A 25,132-nucleotide genomic window follows, 5' to 3' on the forward strand; every position below is an offset into this window, starting at 1 on the left:
TCTTTTACTCTCCTTGCCATAAAAAATAACCACCACCCACAGTGGATGGAGAGAAAAGATAGGAAAGAGAGCTGTAACACCCTTCCTTATTATTAAAATAATAATAATATAAATATAAATATGATAACTAAATTATCATATTATATATATATTAAATTATATGTTATATCAAATATAACATTTAATCTATAGTTTTAATATTGTATCACATACAATATAAACTACAGTTTCTTTTCTCTATTATATGGCATTTAATATAAATCATATTTATATTAAACTTAATAATATGAATCTCATTCATAGAAAATATATTTGAATCTAATTAAAATATTTATTTCCTCCCATTAAGCTATAATGTATCAAATACATTATGACAATTATATCACGTATAATTGAAATAACTTAACTATATCATATATAATTAAATCCCTCTATTAATTTGAACAATTCAAATTAATCCAAAAACTTATTCTCAACTAAATCCTATTGAGCTACCAAGGGGACCTCATGAACCTCTAGCTTGAAGCTCTAACAGTACATGAATAATTAATTAAACTCCTTAATTACATTATTCACCATCCGTTAACTATCGGGCACTCTACTAAAGACCGACAGCTACATTCTTCGCACTATAGATATATTTCTATGTCCAATGGATATAACCAATCAACAGTACAATGACCCTTCACAAATTACTCATAAGTACAGCTATGCCAAATTACCATTTTGCCCCTATAGTTACATCTAACTCCTTAAGTACCACTGATCCCTATAATGAACAATAGATCATAGTCCAATTATGACTAAACCCCTCTTGGGCCAGGAGAGGGTGTGGTGCCACATTGTTCAAGCCCTAGAATCAACCATTAAGGGAGCAATTTATCTACTTACCCATGCCTCGGGAAAGGAGTGAATTCCATCTTGTATAGTTGTGTTCCCTGCTTCTCAATCAAATGGATCCCAAAAATGGTAGGCTTGTTGAGTCCGCGATCTGGCCACTCTTACCTATACAAATCAAAGGACTGCCTTCATAGGCAGGAGTTCACAACTCACTTAAGATTCAGGTCATGTTTCCTATGGTCATCCTCGTGAAATGTAAGTCTCTATTATGAACTGTGTTATATAATGAGACTAAATATTTCGTGGTCTAGTCTTATACAAACTTCTTTGTATGGAATATCCCCACTCGCATGTCTAATACATGAATGATCAGGATCAGATCATCTGTTACACTTTACAACAATTGCAACACCTACAAAGTGAGCCATACTCGTAGGATAAGGTACCCAGCCTTATCCATCTACTATAGACCATTTAGGTTATCAATTAAACATGATCCACCCGTATGTCCCCACATATATGTTTAAGTTATAAAGATAACCTTGGATGTTATTTTATTGGTTTGTGGTTAATGCAACTAAAATATCAAATATTTTATAGGCAATGAATAAAATATCATATATTTTATTAAATACATAATGAGTTTGTTCAACAATGTTTACAAACTATAGGACCCTACGAGATTTAGGGCATCAACCCCAACAACTATTTTATGAGTTAATGTTCAAAATCATGGATTTCATTAATGGGATTTAAATTGGTTGGGTGATGACCAAAATACATGGTCCTTGAATCTCTAGTTGGTTTTGGAGTCAAAGCACAACTATAGATTGAGAAAACAATAATAGATAGCAAGTTATGAACTTCACATTGATTGGATCTAGGGAACAATGCGGTCACATCGATATTTGATGCGATCACATTTGCCACATTTCTACAAAAAAAAAAAAAAAAATACAACACACTTTAAATGAACTTAAAAATAGCCTATTCGATTCCAAACATGTATTTCCATTACTAAAACAAATCATAAACATATTGTTGATTGACAAATTTCAGCCAACCATAACTTGACACGTCGTTAGTTTAAATTAATCATTAATAAGTTTAAGACCAATTACAAATTTACATGTCTCCTCAAACTAAAATTAAAGACATGAAAGTTGGCAAATGAAATGGTGCCACTTGTTCAAGCATTGATCCATCAGACAATGTCGGCCCATCTAATGAAATTATGCCACATGGCAACTAGGCTTGAAGCTACATCATCACAGGTTTATTAAAATAAATTGAATCAAACTTAAGTGAAAATCTATCTAAAAATAGATTGATTTAAGTCTAAGCCCAAAAGTTGGACTCAAAGTCAACTAAGCTCAAGCACATATGGGGCCTCCCAAACTCTATAATAGAGGAGGCCACCCTTCATTTGATTCATTCGGTTAGAGATTTAGAAATCAGAGAAATCAAAGAATACAGAAAATTTCAACATTTAGAATAAGAAGATTCAAAGACCAAAAGACTTTGACAAAGTGATCGTCTTCAACAAAGTGGGCATCTCTTCTCCAACGAATAAATCGTCTCTTCTTAAACAAATTGAGTATCTCTTCTTCAACAAAGTGAACATCTCTTATCCAATGAACAGATCGTCTCTTCTTCACCAAATTGAGTGTCACTTCTCCAACGAATTGATCATCTCTTCTTCAACCAATTGAGCATCTCTTCAACAAATTGATTGTCTCTTCATCAACCAATTGAGCATCTCTTCTTCAACGAATTGATTGTCTCTTCTTCAACCAATTGAGCCTTTTTTCTTCAACGTATTGATTGTCTCTTCTTCACTAAATTGATCGTCTCTTCACCATCTACAAATTGAAGATTGATTTCCCTTAATTTGAGAACAAGCTTGCCAGCCCTCAGACCAAAGTCAATAAATCAACAAGCCAAAGGTCGATCCAAACCAATGAACAAGCTAGAGGCTGATCCAAACTGGTCGACAAGTCAAAGATCAATCCTCGAAGAAGATCATCAAGCCCAAAATTTTTTATGACCTTTCAAAGTTATATTGACACATTTATACTCAATTTGCACATGAATTTCTATTAAATAAATGGGTAAAAGAAACATGAAAAATATGACATTTATCATGGGGCATGTTCTTCCTTCATATTTTATGAGTTTGATTTAACTACCCAAAAGTTTTTGTATTGACATAATTAAAGTCGATGCAAGGTTTTGGTGGGGTCTTTTCCTCATCATGAAAAGATTCATTAGTGTCGTGGGATAAGCTTTGTCTCCTAAAAGTGTGTGGTGATCTTAACTTTAGAGGTTTGAGAGAGTTTAATTAGGCTTTAGTTGCAAAACAAATATGGAGGTTATTATGTAAGCCTTAGTCCTTGGTTGTATTGGCTTTAAGAAGTATCTATTTCGAGAATGGTGATGTTTTATTGGCTTTGATATAGGGTAGGAGATGATGTCTTTATTTGTGTGTCAAAAGACCCTTGGTTACCTTTTCCTATTACTTTTTAGCCTATCTTTGTTTAAGCCTCAGTTTGAGGATTATCATGTAGTTGATTTTAGGCTTCTTGATTGGAATGTTAGTCTCCTTAATGAAGCTTTCTTGGAGAAGGATGGCAAGGTGATTAGATGTATTTTGACTTGTAGGAAGCTTCAAGATAGTCTATGTAACGACCCCAAATTTTATCCCAATTCTATAGACATTATAACCAAAATTTACCCTTTTCAAACCTTATTCTATTAATAAAAAAAATCACATTCAATATAGAAATAATGGAACATAATCTTTTTATTGATAAAAAAAATTTCTTGTAAATTCTAACCCACCCTGCAGAAGCGTTTAAAAGTCAACTAGTAAAAATAAAACAAAATAAAAGGGTAATCAAATTGAAAATCTTGGAGACATCAATGGTCCTTGATAGCATCAAAAATGTGCTACTTTGCTCCACTTAATTTGAGATTGTTTCTTAGTTTTACGTATTTATTTATTGATATTACAAGTTTGAAGCATTAAAGAGATAGAACCAAGTGTTAAGATCAAAATGGAACAAAATAGACCAAAACAAAGCTCAAATACATCAGGGAAATAAGAGGCAAAAATTTCCAAAATGACATGGGAAGCGGCGCGGTGCTGCAAACTTTGATGGAGATACATGTGCACCCAAGGTGTCACAGCGCTGCCTGCCGTTGTGGATGGCGCTACAACAAGAAAGCACCAATACGCTCTACGATTTCTATAAGTACCAGTTTGTTGTTTCTAGGCTGATGATCTAATTGCCACACGATTTTTTCTACATTGTTCTTCCCTTATTTTCCTCTCTAGTTTGTATTAATGCTTAGGAACTTCTCTCCATTAGTTAGGAAGATGATTCTTGTCTAAGGTGAGTAGTTTTAGCTAGTGTTTAAAAGAATTTCCTGTTTTAGGTTGATTTATGAGACTTGTTCTTCAGCAAAACTTCTTTATACTCTTGTTTTAGATTTTCTCTCTTGAATGAACCATCTTAATCATTTATCTTTGAATTGTCTGACAAACCATTCTAGACTGCATGATTTGTTTCTATTGATTTAAACTTCGTTGTCCCTAAATCACCAAGTCACAAGAGGTTAGATTGACTTGTTTATTGTGAGTCAACCAGTAATGAGCATTGTTTTAATTAACCTAGAGGAAAATCAAATTGGGTTTCTAATTAGGCATTATCGGTTAGAAATCCATTCTAGCATAATCCATAAAACTTAATGCAACTAGCTCAAGTTATTAGTATGCATTCATCTTCTCATGTTGCCTAATTAGTTAATTAGGACGGTTGATTAACATTATCAAGGTTATTTTATGTAACTTGAACAATATGTGGTGGACATACAAGTGGATCATGTTCGAGTAATAACCTAAATGGAATGCAATATAGATAAGGTTGGGTGCCTTATCTTGATGACACTGCAGATATGTTCCACTTTGTAAATATTACAAGAGTTGTAAGTGTTACAAACGATTTGATCCAAGTCATTCATGTGGAGACATGCAAGTGGAGGTATCCTATACAAAGAGTTTGCATAAGATCGGACCGTGAAACGATTAATCTCTCTTTAGGTACGATAGCCCTTCACAAATTACTCGTAATTACAACTGGACCAAAATTACAGTTTTGCCCCTATAGTTACATCTAACTCTTTAAGTACCACTAATCCCTCTAATGAACAATAAATCATAGTCCAACTATGACCAAACCCCTCCCGGGCCAGGAGAAGGTGTGGTGCTACTTTGTTCAAACCTCGAAATCAGCCCTTAAGGGAGCAATTTATCTACTTGCCCCGACATTGAGAAATGAGTGAATTCCTTCTTATGTAGCTGTGTTCCCAGCTCCCCAATCAGAGAATCCCCAAAATTGTAGACTTTTTGAGTCAGCGATCTAGCCACTCTCACCCATACAAATCAAAAGACCACTTTCATAGGCATGAGCTTACATGTCACACCCCCTCCTAGATTTCCCAAAAGACCTGTAAAGAGGTATGACTGTAGCAGTTACCAACCCTCTCGCTGGCACTTACTACCTACTAACCTGCTTAACCTGACTTAGATTCTTGAAATGCATATATTCTCAACCATAACTTATGACAATGACAATCAATAACTGAGTTCTACATTACTCTTCAATAATACAACATATACACTTTACATAAGCAGTGAGCCCAACACACTCAACTAGTCCCTACATGACATAATACATGCATACTACTTTATACATAACCCACACTTAGACTTTCTAATTGAATGGCAGAGCAACAACAGAGTCATCTTCTGGGGAGTGACCACTACCTGTGGAGAAGACATTTAAACAAGGTGAGCTAAAGACCCAATGTCACACCCCCTCCCGAGCCTATCTCCAGAACCCGAAAGGAGGCATGAGGATGGTAGATACCACCCTTTTGTGATACCTACTACCCATCGAACCTTTTGTGCTCATTTAACCTTTAAGCCAGGAATATAAACAACAACTTTTTGGCTAAACTCATTTTATTACAAATAGTATAATGTTTATACAAATCACATAATTAACTAAAAAGTTTACAACAACAACTTAGAATCAGAAGTGTGGTTGTGACGTGGCAGACCTTGACCTTAGCAGCACCCTGGAACTCCTCATCTTTCGCTACCTGGGAAGAAAAACATGAAAGAAAAGAATGAGCTTCAAGAAGCTTAGTGAGTGGTAACATCATAACAAGTCTCTTTCAACTTATAACAATCAAGCATATCACAGTTACGAGGTCAACATCTAAACCTCAGTCTCGAATGAGTTTATTCTCAATCCTACCTACACACAGTAGATAGTTAAGCTGATACTAATCATAAACACATATTCTCTTGTGTTCCTTATATGCACATAGATTCCTCTCTTATGGGCTAAGAAGCTAGGCCTTTCGGCCCTCTGACCATCCCATACGAGGTTCCTCTCACAGGCTCAAGAACTAGGCCTCATGACCCCCTGACCATCCTGTGAGTTTCTACTTCGGGCTCAGAAACTAGGTCTGTTGACCTTCTGACCCTCTCGGTCACATCTCATGCTCGTTCTGGCTACTCATTCACAAAATAAACATATACATGAAAATAATGCTTAAGTCCTTAAAGGAAATACCACTCACCTTGATTGGCAGGAACCTCTCTTTTTCCAAGTTCCTTCGTCTTCTCTGGCTTCCTTTTGAACCCTTAAATTTCATATTCATTTTGAAGCTCAGATTACTTATCATTCCAGACCTTATTTTGAGACACTTCTTTCTACAAACATGTTTTAAATTGTCTCAGAAGGCTTACCTTAAAATCTCAGCTTAGGACTCCTTGTGATTCGTCTGGAATCTTCAAATCATCAAGACTGGCTCAAGCTTACCCGAGAGCTCAACTCTTTTGTCTTTACTTCAGCCTCCAGCTCGATGCCTTTAAGCTTTTCCTCCGGTAGCCATACTTTGAAAACTAGACACTCAGAGCTTTCGCATGGCTTTGGAATCACCCAAAATGCACAAATAGTTTGTGAGCATTCTTCGTTTTAAGTTAATGCTACTTCATGATCTCACTATCCGATAGCATCTCCACCTCTTGGAACCACTTGATTAACACATGGTCTCGCTATCAACGCATGCTCTTCATGGTCAATGCAAAGCTTCTTTCAAATCTTCCTTCAAACACTTTTCCTAATGTGCTTTGAAGATAATTATGTTATGAACTGAAGAGAAGCCTTGTGGTGGTATTTATAGGCCTTTGGCAACCGATCCTCATCATCTCTTAAGGCTCCAATGCATGACACCTCCTACTGAGGAACTTTTGGAGTATCTTCACCTTGCTTTGCCACCACCTACTTCCATGCCACTTTCTACTTGCATGAAGTTGCGTTGTCTTCCTCATGCATAAGTCTCCTTTGCATGAAACCCTTTTTGTCCACCTCTTTCTAACTTAAGCTCAAACTCTTCTCGGTTAGCCACTTGTCCAGATGAATCTATCAACTCATAGCTCTCTTATCATCATAATGCATGAGAAGTCTTTGTTATGCCAACGCTTTCCTCATGCTAATACTCGGCCAATAAGCATCCACCATGGTTTGACTCATTGCTTGGTGTCCTGGTTGCACACCCTATACAAACGTATAATCATCTTCCACCATGCACCCATGCCTCACAAGCCTCAACGCATGGTTGTCCTAGGCTTCAACACTTAGCCTCATTTCCACCTATTAAACTCCAACTAAAAACTACTCAAATGTTTACTCCAATACTTAGAATTTTTTTCTTCCCTTCAACATAAGATTTCACTTATACTTGGTTTATTTCCTTAATTACTTGCTTAAGTAGGAAAATTAAGATCCGGGTTCACACCCAGTGAGTGCCTAACCTTTGAAACGTAAAAGACATACATAACAATCATGCTAAACAAAGAGATCATGAACTAAAAAACATAGTTGAACACTAATAAAACTTCTCTACTAGTAACTAAACATAACATAGGCATCATAGACATCAGCTCTGGGAGGCCCTTAGGCCTCAGCTTCCACATTAAATATCTTTACAAGAGAGCGACTCCTCTGGTCCCCTCTTAAGCATAACCTTACTGAACTAAAACTTGGTTGGGGGAGGGACCCTTCAGCCCAAATTTCCATTATGAACTTAGTCGAGGTGTGTCACTTCTGACCATTTCTTATGTCTATAACTGTAACTCATCGAACAGCTTCCATAACAATTGAAGCATAAAACATAATAACGTTCTGTGAATACTTCATGAATCTTAGTTGAGAACGAGCATTCATCGCTCAAGCTCCCAACGTCTGTATCAGGCCAAGAGACCCATACTTCGACCTTAGATTACTGAAATATGTCCTAGGATACCCATACTTCGACCTCTCAAATATGGCCTAGGAGACTCATACTTCGGCCTCTTATTCAAAATTTTCTACATGCACGTGGAGTTACTAAGAACCGTCAACTTAGGTACTTCCAGAACACCTTCCATGCTTTCAGTATCCGGCTTACTAAAACATATCATGCTTTAAGATCATACATATTATGAATCGTTTAGAACATAGCTTTAAGTTTAGCATTTTTAGAAAGTTAGCTATAGTCTTTAGAATGCATGCGTCAACATAGAATACTTAAACTGAAATAAGGTTAACATATCACCTTGGCATGCGATAATGCAAGTACATGCTTGAGGGAAATGCTAAGCAATCTCATGAGACTTAATTGCTTGAAAACATGTAAACTTATCAATAATTATCATTGAAATCCCATAGTTTATCATTCTTCATAGTTCTTGCCAATGCGGAACCAACTCAATGCAAAGCATTCTTCATTAACACGTTTTACTGAAACTTGAGTTCGTCTCTTAGGATGTGTCTCCTCTCCATCACCTTCCCTGTCTCACTGGCCCTACGTGTAGTTAGGATCCTATCATCAACCATCTCTAAGCTCGATTACCACTTCGAAGTATTGAGCTAAACATACTTTACTAGGAGTCCTTCATATAAACATCGCACTTAGCTTTGTCTTATAGACTTAGCTTCCCTTAATAGCATGTGCTAACCATTCAGGCTTTGTCTAGGGCAACATACTTCATAAGCACCAGACATTAATCACATAAGAACATCATGTCTGGACATACCTATCCATACTTTATACGTTCTTAATCTATAAAGCATTCATAAACATCAATAAAGTAAATAGCTTGGTAACCGTTTAAGGCTGGCTATCAATAAGTAAATTTCATAAAGCATGACTTGCTACATCATTCATAAACATTTGTAAACATTAGAGTCACTCATAGTCTTTGGGAAATCCTTTTAAGATTGATGAGTTTCTCTTACTAATGTCAACCCTGTGAACATATCAAAATACTTTAGTTACTAGCCATGGTCTCTCTTTTTAGACTCGCTTTCAGAATTAAGCTCACAATTATTCCTTTCGGATTCAATTCTTCACAACTTACCTTAGGGCATCAGGTACTTAGTCGAATTTAAAAAATTCTAAACTTCAGCTGGTCGCCTCCTTTCTGACGCCCACGCCCCGTACTTAGTAGGATTTTTGGGGTGCCAAACCCACATTTAGCAAGTAGTTGCCTGTTTGCGCAACAAATTCCAGATTCAATTTCTAAAGTCAATAACTCGATATCCATAATTCATTTTAAGAAAATTCCTTCTTCAAACATGCTCAGAATTGTGTTAACAATGTTACCTCAAACTTTCAGCATAAATCTCTTCGTGGTTTGACCTAGGCCTTCAAATCTTTCCTAAAAGCCCTAATTGTAACTCCCTACTTGAGCAAAGATTCTAGGTTTAAATTCCAAAATGTGTAACTCAAACCCTAGACCTTTTCTTGCCAAAGTTCCTTCTACAAACTTACTCGAAATGGTGTTCACAATAATACCTTAATGTTTTGGCATGAAAATTCAAGTGGTTCAGTCTAGATCTACGTTTCTTCCTCAAGTGCCCAAAAACGCCCGAAAATGAACCTTTGACATTTCCTTCTTTCTCCGGCCCTTTTTTCGATGGGAACTCCCTTCCGAAGGCTCAATTTCAGAAACTAGACTCACAGAGCTTTTAAATGGTACCGAGTTCATCTGGTTTGCTCTAGCAAATTGCCCAAAACAAGCCCTTGAAGTTCTCTTTCTTTTTTATACTACCATCCAACCCTTTGCATGAAATCTCCTTAAGCCACCTAACCCACTAGTAGAGATTAAGGGCCGAGATTAAGTCATCTATCTAGGTAACTAAAAGAGAAGTTTAAAACTGAGCATTTAAAATTGAGCTTTCAAGCAACTCGATCCTCGCTGGGAAAACTCGATGGAGAAAGGTTCTTACTTGATGGAAAATTTTATGGCTCTCTGTTAACTTACTCGATGAGAAGGACTAAATACTCAGTGGGAAACTCAACGCTGGGAGCTCGATCGATGCATGCTCCTAATTCGATCGCTCATCTCGACGCATGACCCTTCCTCGCTCACCCTCGACACTCGACCTCTTCCTCGATCATTTATATTCGATGCTCGACCCTTCCTCGATCACTTATACTCGATGCTTGACAGCATTTACTCGATGCCTGCCTTGTGCCCACTCGATGCTCAACCACCATTTCAACGACCAACACTTGCCAAAATTTCTTTTTGCAGGGCTAGCTTATCAAACACTCGAGAGCCAAGATTCTCATACTTAAATGTTTCCCTCTCCACTTCCTTATCCTTAAACATACTTAAGTGAGGTAATTAAAACTCGGGTTTTACATCACAACTCACTCAGGTTTCAGGTCATGTTATCTATGGCCATCCTGATGAAATGTGAGTCTTTATTATGAACGACATTATATAATGAGACTAAACATTTCTTGATTCGGTCGTACACAAACTCCTTTGTATAGAATATTTTCGCTCACATGTCTCCACATGAATGACCAGGATTAGATCATTTGTAGCACTTAACAAAAATTGTAACATCTACAAAGCGGGTTATACTCGTAGTGTTACCAGGATAAGGTATCCAACCTTATCCATCTATTACAAACCATTTAGGTTATCACTTAAACATGATTCACCTGTATGTCTCTACATACATGTTTAAGCTACAAGATAACCTTGGATATATGTTTATTGGTTTGTGGTTAATGCAACTAATTTGGAAATAAAATATTGCATATTTTATTACATAAATAAAATGTTTGTATAATTCAATTACAAACTATAGGACCTTACGAGATTTAGGGCATCAACCCCAACATATTTTAGATAAAGAGCTATAATAACTTTTCTTTCTACAATTTATCACAAACCAAACCCCTCCTCGGTTTCCTCGAGACTGTAAACATTCTAATTGAGAAATATGACAGCTCTTTGTGATTTGTCTCGTACGGCCCTAATATTACTGAGTTAAGGTAGGAACAAAAAATTATTTGATCCGTTGAAGGATTTGATACCCTTCGGTGAGTCGACCAACTATACAAATGAGGATGGTTCCAACACCCATATCCCCATTGAGATACCATTGGATGGTAACAAACCAAGGGGTTCATCACAACCATACTGATTGAATATAAGCCTGAGGTTGTTGGGGTTAATGCCCTAAATCTTGTGGTACTCGCACTTTTTAAATTGAATATACAAACTATTTATTTAATAAAATAAGGAGCTATTTTATTTGACATTTAAATTGCATTAACTCAATCCAATTTTATTAACTCAATTCAATAAATTAAGATCCAAGGTTATTTTATGTAACTTGAACAGTATGTGGTAGATATACATGTGGATCATATTTAAGTAATAACTTAAATGGTTTGTAGCATATGGATAAGGTTAGGTGTGTTATCCTAGTGACACTATGGATGACCCACTTTGTAAATGTTACAAATGTTTTAAGGGAGACATGCAAGTGGAGGTATCTATATAAAGAGTTTGTATAAAATCGGACCACAAAATGATTAATCTCTCTTTATAATACCATTGTCTGAAGAGATTAACATTTCATATGATGACCATAAGTAATTTGACCTCAATCCTGGTGAGTTATGGACTCCTATCTAAGAGGGTAGTCCTCTGATTTGTATGGGTGAGAGTGGCTAGTATCGTCGACTCAATAAGCCTTCCATTTTGGAGATTTGTCCAAGTAGGGAGTTATAGTTACACAAAATGGAGCTCACTCCTTCTCACCTTTAAGGTAAGTAGATGAATTGTTCCCTTAAATTCTGACTCCGCGTAACGACCCGACTTTCTAGGACTTATACTAGAGCATTACTACATGCATGCATAAATCTCAATACAACTCTTTCATAAATCTTGACTAAAATCAAAAGAATTTTATTAAATAAATAGCATTTGTAAAATCTAAATAACTGGAAATCTTTGGTCGAGATCCCCCCGAAAATAAAAATAAATTTCATGAAGCTTTATAGATAAAAAATTTCAAACAATGGAACTCTAAGTTCAAACATCAAGACCGAAATTTAAAACATCAAAACATGAAAATGTGAGCAGAAGTATCTCTCTGGTCCCCATGGCACGGTCATGGATTCCTTCTGCCATTTGTTGATGTGTTCTTATAATATCTGAAAACATAACATAATAAAGTATGAGTATAAAATACTCAGTAAGTAGCCCCACTACCGAAGTCAGGCTATGCATTTATGTCCAATAAATGCAACTTTCTAGTAAGCTATGAAAAAGCCTCTACGAATGCTAGATGGTCATCTAGTGGATAATTGAACCCACCCTACCGTAAATGAGATAGACCCACAAACCTTTAGTCAAATCCCGAAGGAGATCACTAACCTCTGGTAAAGTCCCAAAGGTATTTACAAGCTCTGGTGAATCCCGAAGGAGTCACAAACCTCAGGTGAATCCTGAAAGAAACACAAACCTCTAGTGATTCCCGAAGAAAACACAAACCTCTGGTGATTCTCGAAAGAAACACAAACCTCTTGTGAAATTCTGAAGGAGACTACTATCCTCTGGTAAAATCCCAAAGGAGATTACTAACTTTTTATGAATTCCAAAGGAAACATAAACCTCTAGTGAAATCTCAAAGGAGATCACTAATCTCTGGTGAAATTTCGGATGAGATTACTAATCTCTGATGAAACCCCGAAGGAGATCAATAACCTCTAGTGAATCCCGAAGGAAACACAAACCTCAAGTGAAATCCTGAAGGAGATTACTAACCTCTGGTGGGTACACTTCTACGAGTAGGGGGCAACTATCACTAACATAAATATAATGCAATAAAATCAAAGTCCCAAAATCATCGAAATATATCATCATGCTCATACATCCTTATAATCATATAAAACTTAGTTCATGTTTATTCATCCTCATAAAATATTTCATAAAATTCTAGACCATGAACATTCACATAACATGTCTTAAGCAGAATTATCATTATGCTCATATATATCCTAAAAAAATATCCTGATGGTATTGCCCGACATAAAGGCGATTCCAATAGTAGGATTACTTACCTTAGAATTAAGTCCAAATAGCTAGCAATTCAACTTTGCAAAATCTTGAATCCTAAATAAATCCAAAAACATAAACCAAAATTAAATCCAATGTTTCGGATAAAGTTCCAATCACAACTTAATCTGAATGTTCTCAAACAACTTACCCAACACGTGGTTTGATCCAAAACAATCTCGAAGCTTCAAAATCAACACGATCCAACAACTATATCACCAAATCAACTTTTAACTCTAATGGAAAGCAGCTTTAAACCTTCTAATCCAACCTTCAAAACTCACATTTAAAACAAAAGTTAAGTTGACCCTCAGTGGATATCTAAAAATTCTCAACAAAGTCCCCTAAATTTTACAAAAACGGACGTGGAATAATTTTAATCTTTGTCGGAAAGAACCTTAAGAGTCTGTAAAACCCAATTTCAACATCAAAAAAATATGGTTAAGCCAAAACTTAAACCAAAATTTGATGGGTATTCAAGATCTTCCAAGAAAACCCATAAAACACCAAATAACTTACCCAAAATATCAATTCCGATGGAAATGGCGTTAGCGACAGTGGAGGTGGCGGCAACCATAGATGAGTGGCAGACATTACTATCGAATGATGCAAATTGTTTAGGCTAGTGGCCGGTAGTGAAAGTCTTACATGAGGAGGGTATGCGAGAGTGAGAGAGAAGAAGGGTTTCCAATTTTATAGATTCTATTCAACAGTAATTATAGACAAACCAGAGCCCTAAACAACGATCCAACCGTTCAAAACAAGACCCTATATATCTCGAGCAATCTAATCAAATTTCAGCATGATCTAATGGTTCAAAATTTGATAATCGATAACTTTATGGAAGCTGAAAAATTGAACTGATGTTTTTCTCTCCAATTTTCTACCTCTTTTCACTCTTCTTTAATTTAAAATATCTCAATTCTTTCATTTTTTTTAATTTTAGAAAAGTAAATCAAATATTTTATCACAATATCTCCAATATCTCCAAAATCTCCATGGATTCTATCAAATTAATAAATCAATTAACTTCTCAAATTTTCAAAAACCAAAATTAAAGGGCATAAAATCTATCAATTTGATACAAATTAAATCCTTCCAAATATTTAAACCAATTTAAAACCACATAAAATTAATTATCTACTCAATTATTTTAAGTTGGCTCTAAAATCCAAAAACTAAAGGAAATTAAAGCCCAACAATTTAAGATAATTGATCCCGATTTATCCGGAACTCGGAATGTTATACTCTAGGTGAACAAGGTGCCCATCCCTCTCTTGGCCTACAAGGGGTAAAATGGTAATTTAACCCTCTGTAACTACAAGTAATTCGTGAAGGGTTGACTTACTAGTAATAGTTATATCCATGGACACAAAAATATTCTAACCGCGGTTAATGAATGTTGTTTAATTTAATTCAAGAGTTTAATTAATTTAATCTCTTATCATTGGAGCTTCTAATCTATGAGTCTATTAGGTCCTCTTGCTAGCTCATCAAGGATAAAACTAGCCTCAAATAGTTTTGGAATAATTTGAATTGTTCAAATTAAATGAGAAAATGTAAATAATTGTATAAGATGCAATTTATATAATGTATATGGATAAATTATAATATAAAACTAATTTTGAATGAAATTCAAAATTAAACTCATGAGATTCCTATAAAAACTAAAAGTTAAAATTAATATGAATTAGATTCATATTAAAACTATAGTAATTTATAAGAGATGTTTATTTGAATATGATTCAAATAAGAATTTATTTAAATATGAGATATTTATATATATATTTAATATTTAGTTAATTAAATAATTAGTTTTTCTTAATTAAATTAAATGATATTTAATTTGCTTTTTTTGAAAAATTAGTTAACTCCACATTGCTTTGGGGCTGCGTCGTGGCGCTACAACCCTTTGCAGCGGATGGCACTATGTGTTGCAGAACCGAGCAGAGTGCCATAGCGCTTTGCTCAATGCTCCAGCACAAAAGCTCATCTCTGCTTCTAATTTTTGCCTGTTTGCTTCAGATTAGGTCCCCTTCTTTAGCAACTCTTGCCAAAATACTAAGATCTAGACTTGTAGACTTGATTACTTAATTAAATGTCCAAAAGCAACGCCTTATATGATTGAATCAAGTAAAAATAGTAATCTAAAGTGCTAAATTTGAGAAAATCTATTTCACAAATCACATTCATAATGCAGAAAATAATCCACATTTTTTTTCTAAGTTTTCATTACCAAAAGGAAAAACAGAGATGATTTGACTCTGATACCAATGGAAGAAATCGAATTCCTGTGCAGAAGTACGTGAACGCATGTGTCAATAAAATTCATTTTGGAAAAATACGAAAAATGGAGAAATAAACTAAATAGGATAAATATTCTAATAAACATCATGCTTTATAGGGGAAGAAGAGACATTGTCCTTGAAGACTTTCTTCAACAATTCCTTCTCCACAATCGCACGAACGCTCACGTACACTACCACTTGGACTTCCTTACTATTCTCCAGCAAGAATCAAAATTGTGGGACTCTTCTTTGAAGGGAAGAGAAATTTGTGAGAGAGAGAGAATTTAGCAAAGTGATTTTTCTTTTCAAAGAACACACTGAGAATCAACTCAATCAACCCTTTATGAAAAAATTCCCTTTAACATGAGAGATATGGACTCCCCTCCACTAAAACGTAGAATAATTCACAAGGGAGTTATTTTAATTTTCTTTTAATTTAAAATTATATTAAATCAAATTTCATATATAATTAAATTAATAATATTAATTAATTAATAATTGAGTATCATATATTTAATTTAATTTGAATCATATTCACATAACATCCTCTCATATAATCTATAGTTTTAATATGAATCTCATTCATATTATTTTAATCTATAGTTTTATATGAATTTCATTCATATAAATTATATTTAAATCTTATTCAAATATCTATCTCTCTCGTAAAACCTATAGTTTTATGAATCTCATTTATATTAATTTTAACCTATAGTTTTATATGAGTCTCATTAATATAAACTATACTTGGATCTTATTCAAATATTTCTCTCTCATATAATAAAGTATACTTTTTTTAATTTCATGCAAAATTAACTTTATATTTTAATGTATATACGTTATATTAATAGGAGCTTTTTAAATATAAAAAATATTTAAAAATATTTACATTTTATAGTAAAAAGTTTCAAAAGTACAAAACACTTTTGAAACTTTTTGCTATAAAATATAAATATTTTTTGAATGTTTATATTTATAAGAATTTCTCTATATTAATTGTATCTCACATAATTAATTTCCTAATTTAATTTGAAGAATTCAAAATAATCTAAAATTAAATTATTCTTGTTTCATCCTTAGTAAACTGGCAATGGGCCTGATGGACCTACATATTAGAAGCTCTAATGATACGAGATTAATTAATTAAACTCTTAAATTAAATTAATCAAGATTCATTAACTGCAAGTTACTCCACCAAAAACTCAAAGTTGTACTCTTCACACTGTAAATATATTTATGTGTCCACGGATATAACCAATCAACAATAAGTCAACCCTTCATGAATCACTTGTAACTACAACTGGGTCAAATTAGTACTGTTTTACCCTTGTAATTATATCTAACTCCTTAAGTACTATCACTCTGTCTAATGAATAATTAGTTTATAATCCAACTATAAATTAAATCTCTCTCTTGCCAGTGAGATGGTGAGGCCTCATTGTTCAAGACTCAGAATCAGCATTTAATGGAATAAGTGAATTTCATCTTGTTTAGCTACGTTCCCAACTCTCTACTTGGATAAATTTCCAAAATGGTTAGCATATTGAGTCGGCGATATTGGTCACTCTCACTCATATAGATCAAAGAACTGTCCTCATAGACAGGAGTTCATAACTCACTCAAGATTGATGTTGAGTCACCTATGGTCATCCTATGAATTGTTAATCTCTTCAATTAGTAGAATTATAAAGAAAGATTAATCAATTCGTGGTCCGATCTTATATAAACTCTTTGTATAGGATACCCTCACTCGCATATCTCCACATTAACGATCAGGATCACATCATTTATAATACTTTATAACTCTTATAGCAATTACAAAGTGAGTCGTATTCATAATGTTACCAGAATAAGGCACCTAATCTTATCCATATACTATAGACTATTTAAGTTATTACTTAAACATGATCCACTTGTGTGTCTCCACATACATGTTCAAGTTACATAAAATTGTTGGGAAGTATGCCCTAAAGTCTCGTAGTTAATATGTTCTTTGAAATAATGGTTGATTATTTTATATATGCAATTATCCATTAAAGAAAGATGTTTATTTATGCTGAATATGGTGCCTTTATCACCATAAGAGATATTCAATTTCTTTAGACTTTATTACTAAGTAATTAATAGAGTATGAATAATTTTCACTGATAAGACATGTTTTCAAAAGTTGTTTGAAAATATGTTCAATTTTAAATGAATACATTTTTCTGTATGTTAATAGTTAACACATTTGAATACTATATTGAGAGTGAGTAAGGATTAATGAATCCAAAAAGATATTATTTCTCCTACAAGCTACTTATTTTTTGGCATTTAAATGACAGTTATGGGTAATTCTTTAAGAATTAAAGTTAAATTACTACTACCTGTCACAGGTCATGCTTTTCATACAAGAGTGTCATTAAACCTTATTAGATAAGGCTACCTAGCTAAAGAATCTGTTGGGCTTACGCATTTTGACCGAGGTGGTATAGTGATTGAAAGAGTAAGTTTGACTTCATAAATAAATCATTAATATAATTGATGAGTATTTATGAATAAAAGTATCTTAATCTAATGGAACTTGTCTTATCTTCTTTGAAATGTTCGAATAAAATTAGACTAAAGTTTAGTCACTTAGGCAAATCTATTGTGACATTATGATCAGATCATAATGATTAGTACAAAAAATTTTAATGTATTATACATAATTGATAGAGATGAAATATTTTCAACTGAGATTATACCTTGTTTTTGTGAGAAATTTTAATGTACTATGCCTAATCTCAATCGAGATTTGTGTTTTTGCACCGAGATTATCTAAACGCTCACGCAAATCACACTTTTTGGGCCAACAACGTGCATATTAGAAACCCAAACATCTTTAATAAAGAAAAGAGTGAGATATATACCTTGTTTTTGTGATTTTGTGCAAAGAGATGTGTTGAAAGAGAAGGAAGCCCCAAAATGTGAGAGTGGGGATATTTTGAGACCATAAACTTGTTGAGCCAGCCAAAGTGTGGGTTCCTAAAACATTTATTTAACAATAATAAAATTAATATAATAATTGAGGGCATAAACGTAAAATCAACTTTTTATCGACGAATCTAGACGAGTGATTGATTCAAATTTTCATATTTTTAACTCAATCTCAGTCTTGATGTAGGCCTGGAAGCACTGGGATAGACTATTTAAACAAGTTTCTCAAAACGACAAAAATATTTCAAGGCTATTTCTGATAATTTTCCTTTCAAGTTTGTAATAAATATCATGAATATTTGGTATTTAACATTTGAATTTTATGAGATTTTAATAATTATTAGTCATGTGCTATAGGTAAATTTAAGTATTTTAAATTAATAAAGAAAAAAATAACCCGACAACCTTGCCGTTGGAGAGCCTAATTGAATCTTTTGGGTAGCCAACCTGATAACCCAAATTTTCTAGTTGGTTAAAAAAAAAAAAAAAAAAAACTCAATTCAACTTGTGTATACCCGTTCTTAAAAATAGCATACAATACTTCATTAATTTGTTTTTTCCTTTGAGTACAATTAGAATTAGAGCTAAGGTTTGTGGTCGCTCATATATACAAATGTTTGTTGATGCTCCCTAATTTTGTTAAATCATAATTATATCCCGATGTTAGTATCTTTTTTCGCTTTATCCTCAAACTATTTGGCTCTATACTTTTAATTTTATAATTATTTAATCTCTTCTTTACAAACTTCATCAAAGCTATCATAATACGACCTATTGTTTGTAGTTCGAAGATGTCGATTCTAATTAGTCTATCGATTATAATACTTTCACAATAATGATTAAATTGTTACAAATTTAAAACATATAGGCCAAATTGTTATATATTAAAGTATGTAAACAAAATTGTTACACACTTAAGTAAATAAATAAATAAGCATAGATTAAATTTTAGAGAGCATTTTTTCCTTTTTTTTCAACAAACGGTTGAGTACTTGGTCCACTAGGCTTTATTTAGAATGGTCTATAGCCCTATATTATTAAAGATTCAAGATTGTATCCTCTAGCAATGTGGAACAAACCTTGGAAGCTGATTTTCGAATAGGCTGAACCGAATTTAACTTAACATTTCCCCCAGCCTAAGAAAATGTTTACTAGAAACTAATGAGATCTGAAGAGAACTTCATGTACAAAATGATAAATCTTATGTACCAGAGAGATCAGAATCCAAAATATACAATCTACTAATAATGTCTTTAACATCATCAGCAATGGAAGTTAACTTCAGTGAAAATCCAAGTCCAAAGTGAGTTTCTTTTTGTTTCTTTTTCTTTGGCTTCTCTTTCCTAATTTGCCTTGGAATACAGAAGTACCAGAGAATGGCCAAACCAGATCCTAACATTTAGAACTGAAATTTCAACCCATCTCCCAAGACTTACCTCCTGGAAGAAAAGGAGAGTAGAATGTCAAGACATCATTGAAAATGTACAAAACCGAGCTCGCTCCAAATGCAGTTTAAACAGTGTTTAATCTCCTCTGAACCATTTCCTGCATCAATCTTTTGGCGGTTTCAGCTGCTTGGCCTATGCCATCGACTTCTGCAGCAATTTTGTAAACAATTCTCTCCAGATCTGCGGAGCTCATTCTCTTTTCCTGAGGAGAATCTCTGAGCAAATCCAGAAGCCTGCGAGCTCTCTCTTGAGCTTCAGTTGTGCCCTCTACCGTGAGTCTCAAGAGGCCAGGGATTGCACCTTCTTTCAAAATGGGTTCACGGTATGTCGCTCGGCAACTCTGACACATGGAAAGCAAAACTCCCACGGCATGCTCGGTGCTCACAAGAGATCCATCTTCAACTGTTTGTACCAAAGTTAGTATTCCACCATCCGAATTGGAGATTGCAATTCGCCCTTCTTCAGAGTTGGAAATGATCTGAAGAAGAGACGTAGTTTTTTCGGCAAACTTTGAATGTTTCTTGCAGTCTTTGAGGAGATCAATTAGAGGGGCAACTGCTCTAGGATCAAGCATCATAGAGCTATTCTCGCTTTCAGTGCAGGAAGATAAATAATATAGAGCTGTCACTGCATCAACTTTAGCTTGAACACTTCCAGAAATGAGAATCTGAACCAAAAGGGATGTTGCACCAGCAGACAAGATGACCGGTTTATTTGACTTAGCAGCTGACAAGGTCAGGATTGCTGCAGTGGCTAATTCCCTCAAACTAAGGTTTTGGAATTTGAGCAGCTCTAGAAGCGGGGGAATGGCACCAGCAGCAACTATTTTAATCTTGTTCCTGATAATAAAGAAATAATAGGAACAATTTGAGAGAATTGGAATTGTAGGTTCAGTTGTAAAATGTCATTAAACTGAGACTAAGAAGAGGATCAGCTTATGACCTATAATCCATAAAACTGCATATTCAAATAACATGTCAGGCAACAGTTAAATCTATAAAATGTAGACGATAGAAAACTGGACGAAACCTGCACCACTAAATCTAATATAATGTAGCTACTAAAATCGAACTAAACAAAAACTTAACTCTAAACAAGCACATCCTCATACAAATCCGAGTATAGCTTAGTGGATAAAATAGCCACTACCATTCTAAAGATCAACAGTTCAATCCCAGTAATTGTTAAACTCAAACAGAAACATGCTCGTCCTAGCCAGAAGTCATATTCAAGATAATGATCTACAAAAATAACCACGTTCCTAACTTACATCGACTTAGAAATAAGTTTAACAAGCAAGCGAACAGTCTACTGATCTTTCCAATTAGACTACTAAATCCAGAATACAAAAATGAGGTAGAAAGAATGGCAATCTAAAATCAAAACCAAGCTCGCTGCATACTGCATCTATTTGAAAATCGTCAGTATCAGAGTATAAATCAAGTTTGTGGTGTGAGACCTTGATTTTATACTAGTAAATCGATTTCTGCAAAAGGGCATGACTGAAGAGTCGAGTGAAAGGATTTTGAATTCGCAAATTGGCTAGGTTTTCAATAGAGTGCAATTTCCCAGTCCCAAACTGAGATAATTCTCCTAACACCAGCAAAATTTCAATATCATGATCTTCATGGGCACCCCACATTACGGAAAAAACAGAGATTAACAACAAGGCAGGCAGGCAGGTGGAAATCATGAATGAGTAGGAAGAAATGGACAAACCGTTCATTGCGGGAAGCGAGATTGAGGAGGGCAAGAAGAGAGGCTTCACGGGCATCAAGATTGGGGGAGAGAAGCATGCAAACAAGGGGCTGAATGAGACTGGAAGCTCCAAGGTTAGAGCGGGACTTGGGGGAAGACTTCCGAGCGAGCTTCCTCAAATCTTTGGCAGCTTCGATTCGGGAATGGAGGTCGCCATGGATGAGCCTCTGAGAAAGGTGGAAGATGAGAAGTTGCTTCCTGTGATTGGAGGTCTCTGAATCCGTCTCCAATGCTCCAATCCCATCTTCTTGCTCTTCTCTTCCCTCTTCTTGCTTCATCCCTCTTCCCACGCCTCCCTCTCTCGAACTCTCTCCCTTATTATATTTTTTTTTTTTTTTTTATAATTTATAATAACATTCTTTTCCTTCCAAACCAATTACCAATTTCTGTTTTATTTTATTTTTATTTGTGCTGTCATCTCATCTTTCTAAAACAAAAATATTGTTGTGAATCGTGCGGATGTTATTTCTTATTATGTTAATTGTATTTTATTCACGTAAATTTTGTCACTCCTTGCGCTGGTTTGAGTTGTTTTCGTGCTCTATCTTCTTCTTCTAATCCTCAACTCTATGAATCCTGTTGGTATTTTTGTTTTCCTCAATGGAAGATTATGGTTGGTGGATAGTTGGTTTAATAAACTTTTCTTAAAAAAAGAAAAAAAAAAAAGGAAAATGTGTTTTTAGATTTTGATCCCGTTTCTATTTGGTTCCTAAATTTTTAAATATTTCGCCTTCTAAGTTTTTAAATATTCCACCTTTTAAGTTTTTAGTTTTGTTTCAATTTAGTTACACTTGAATTTGAGTTTTCTTCCAATTTGATAGTTTCAAGAGTTTACATTTTCTAATCTCAATATTTTCATTAAATGTTCACTTTCAATCATCAATATCAATTTCTATTAATTAATTAAAATACTTATGAGTGAAATTTTAAATTTAAATTTTAAGTGATAAAAAATAATGAAACTTAATTAATTATGACTTTTTTTTAATGATTTTTAATTATTAACATAAATTAACACCAAGGACGGAAAATAAGTATTTAGTGAATAATCAATATAAAAAAATGTAAATCTTGAAACATAAGGACCAAATTGAAGCAAAAATCAAATGTCAATAGTAAAGTTATAACATTTTGAAACCTAAGACTAAATAGAAACTAGACTCAAAATCTAGAGACCAAAAAGTTAGTTTTTTCCAAAATAAATAAATAAATAAATAAGTGTGTTTTTTTTGTAGGCAATCAATTTTAAAAAGAATGGATTCGATGAAATAAACTAAGATGTATTTCATATTTTCAGACGTGTGTTTTGTGATAGATTTAGAAATTTGATTTTAATAATTTAAACAGTTATTTAAAATGTGTTTGATACTATGTTTATAAATCATAAACCTAGTCACTAAATATTATTTAATTTATCTCCACTTTAAAATTAAAATTCAAAATCATGATGCAGTAAAAGTATAGAAATGTTGTTTTCAAAAGTTACACTATTTGGATCACGTAATCCAAAAACTGTTTTCAAAAACAAAATTTGGATTTCGACCAAACTCGTATTTTCTAAATTTATGAATTTGAAAACATAAAACAAAATCCTAATGGTCAACCACTAACTCTAAAAAATTTCAAAATGAGCCTAATTCATTAGAGAATTGATATCCTATCTCTGTGATGTATTAAAAAAAAGTTTTAAGTTTAGTTTTCAAGACTTAATGATTGATTAAAAAGTTAAAAAGATTCAAATCTCATCCACTTGAACTAAAAAGACATTCATCCTACAGTTTTGAATACAATGTTATGTAGATAAGTCATTTTAAATTTTGATGATTTAATTTCCATCTGGATAGTTAAACTTGAGAAACAAATCTGTGTGATGTAACATTTTGAAAGAAGATTTAGATTAATTGAAAACATATAGCAAATATTAAGATTAATTATTTTTTTTTATATATATAATTTGTATAATACGAGAAATATGAATACCATTTAAACTATGCTACTATACACCTAAACACTTTTAACTAATGAAATCATACTTGAATTAAATCAACTTTCATTTTTTGTAATCCAAAATATGCATATTCATTGACTTATAAACTAATTGCACAGACAGTACAATTGTTGCAAGTTTTTCTTTTCCAATAATTAAAAAAATAAAAATAAAAAACCTCGTTTGATAACCCTTTCGTTTTTTAAAATTGAACCTATTTACTTATCATTTTTTTTTTCCAATGATTTACATATATTTTAAGTATAATAAAATTGAATTCTTAGCCAAATTCCAAAAAAAAATATATATATATTTTTTTTTAGTTTTCAATTTTTTACTTGGTTCTTAAACCATTAGTAAAAAACAAATAATAAAGAAAGATGAGATAGAAGTAGTATATATAAACTAAATTTTTTTAAAAAAAAAAAAAAAACTAAAAATTAACCCCATTTGATAACTATTTTATTTTTTATTTTTGAAAATATACTATTTTCATCTTGAAATTTCTTCATTTGTTATCTATTTTCACCAATGGTTTAAAAAAACAAAGAACTAAAAAAAAACTAACTCCCAAAAAGTTACTTTTAATTTTTAAAATTTAACTAAGAATTTAACCATTGTACTTAAGAAAAATGCAAGTAAGAAATATAAATGAAATACGCTTATTTTTTTTTTTTAAAAAAAAACGAAATAGTAATCAAACGAGATCTAAATGATTATTAAACGAAGTCTGAAAGATCGAACAAGACTTTTAGAATGACAATTCATATCCTCCTATACTCAATTATGTTCGAATTGAGCAATTTTTATGAGTATTATTGATCTTCATATATTTACTACAATGCCTTCTATCCTTCGATTTTTTTATCCTTTTGGTTTCATCTATCAACGTTGAACCTACATCTAGATTCATAATGCTATTAACTTACACTAAGAGCTTCTACAGAATGCATTTAATGAAAAGCCCAATAACGATCGTAAAAGGACAATGGATGATATTTCTAGCATTTCTAAAACAAAGAATAAAGTACTGATTTTTTTTTTTTTAATTGAAATGGAATAAATAATAAATCCAAGAAAATATAATAGGAGTACGTTATCAAATTTTAAAGTAAAATTATTAAATAACAAAAAAGAAAAAGAAAATAAGCAAAGACTAAATTTAAGATCTAAACATAGAAACTAAAATTGGAAATTTGAAAATAGTAGAACTCAATGATATTTTAACCTAATCATTATTTTATGTATTTTATTTCATATAATTTATTTTATACATTATCATATAATTTAATTTTTAAATATAAAAAAAAATTATTTACAAATATAACAAAATATCACTATCTATCAATAGAGTATCAGTAATAGCTAA

The 25,132-nt window shown here is 33.1% G+C and overlaps 1 protein-coding gene across 1 annotated transcript; it reads right to left on the bottom strand.

Moving 5' to 3' along the window:
* Positions 1-19,580: 19,580 nt before the first annotated feature.
* On the bottom strand, positions 19,581-22,113 carry LOC120088342 (U-box domain-containing protein 45). The gene is made up of 2 exons (XM_039045565.1): positions 21,738-22,113; positions 19,581-20,857 (listed from the first exon to the last, which is right to left on the bottom strand). The coding sequence occupies exons 1-2, from the start codon at positions 22,052-22,054 to the stop codon at positions 20,083-20,085; spliced, it is 1,092 nt and encodes a 363-aa protein (XP_038901493.1). The 5' UTR covers positions 22,055-22,113; the 3' UTR covers positions 19,581-20,082.
* Between the last annotated feature and the right edge of the window lie 3,019 nt (positions 22,114-25,132).

This window comes from Benincasa hispida, chromosome 10, assembly GCF_009727055.1.
Source record: "Benincasa hispida cultivar B227 chromosome 10, ASM972705v1, whole genome shotgun sequence".
Taxonomy (NCBI): Eukaryota; Viridiplantae; Streptophyta; class Magnoliopsida; order Cucurbitales; family Cucurbitaceae; genus Benincasa; species Benincasa hispida.

Coding starts and splice junctions, on each gene's coding strand:
- LOC120088342 (XM_039045565.1), bottom strand. CDS start 22,054: ATGAAGCAAGAAGAGGGAAGAGAAGAGCAAGAAGATGGGATTGGAGCA. Junction 20,858..21,737: donor CTCGCTTCCCGCAATGAACG/GTTTGTCCATTT, acceptor CTTTATTATCAG/GAACAAGATTAAAATAGTTG.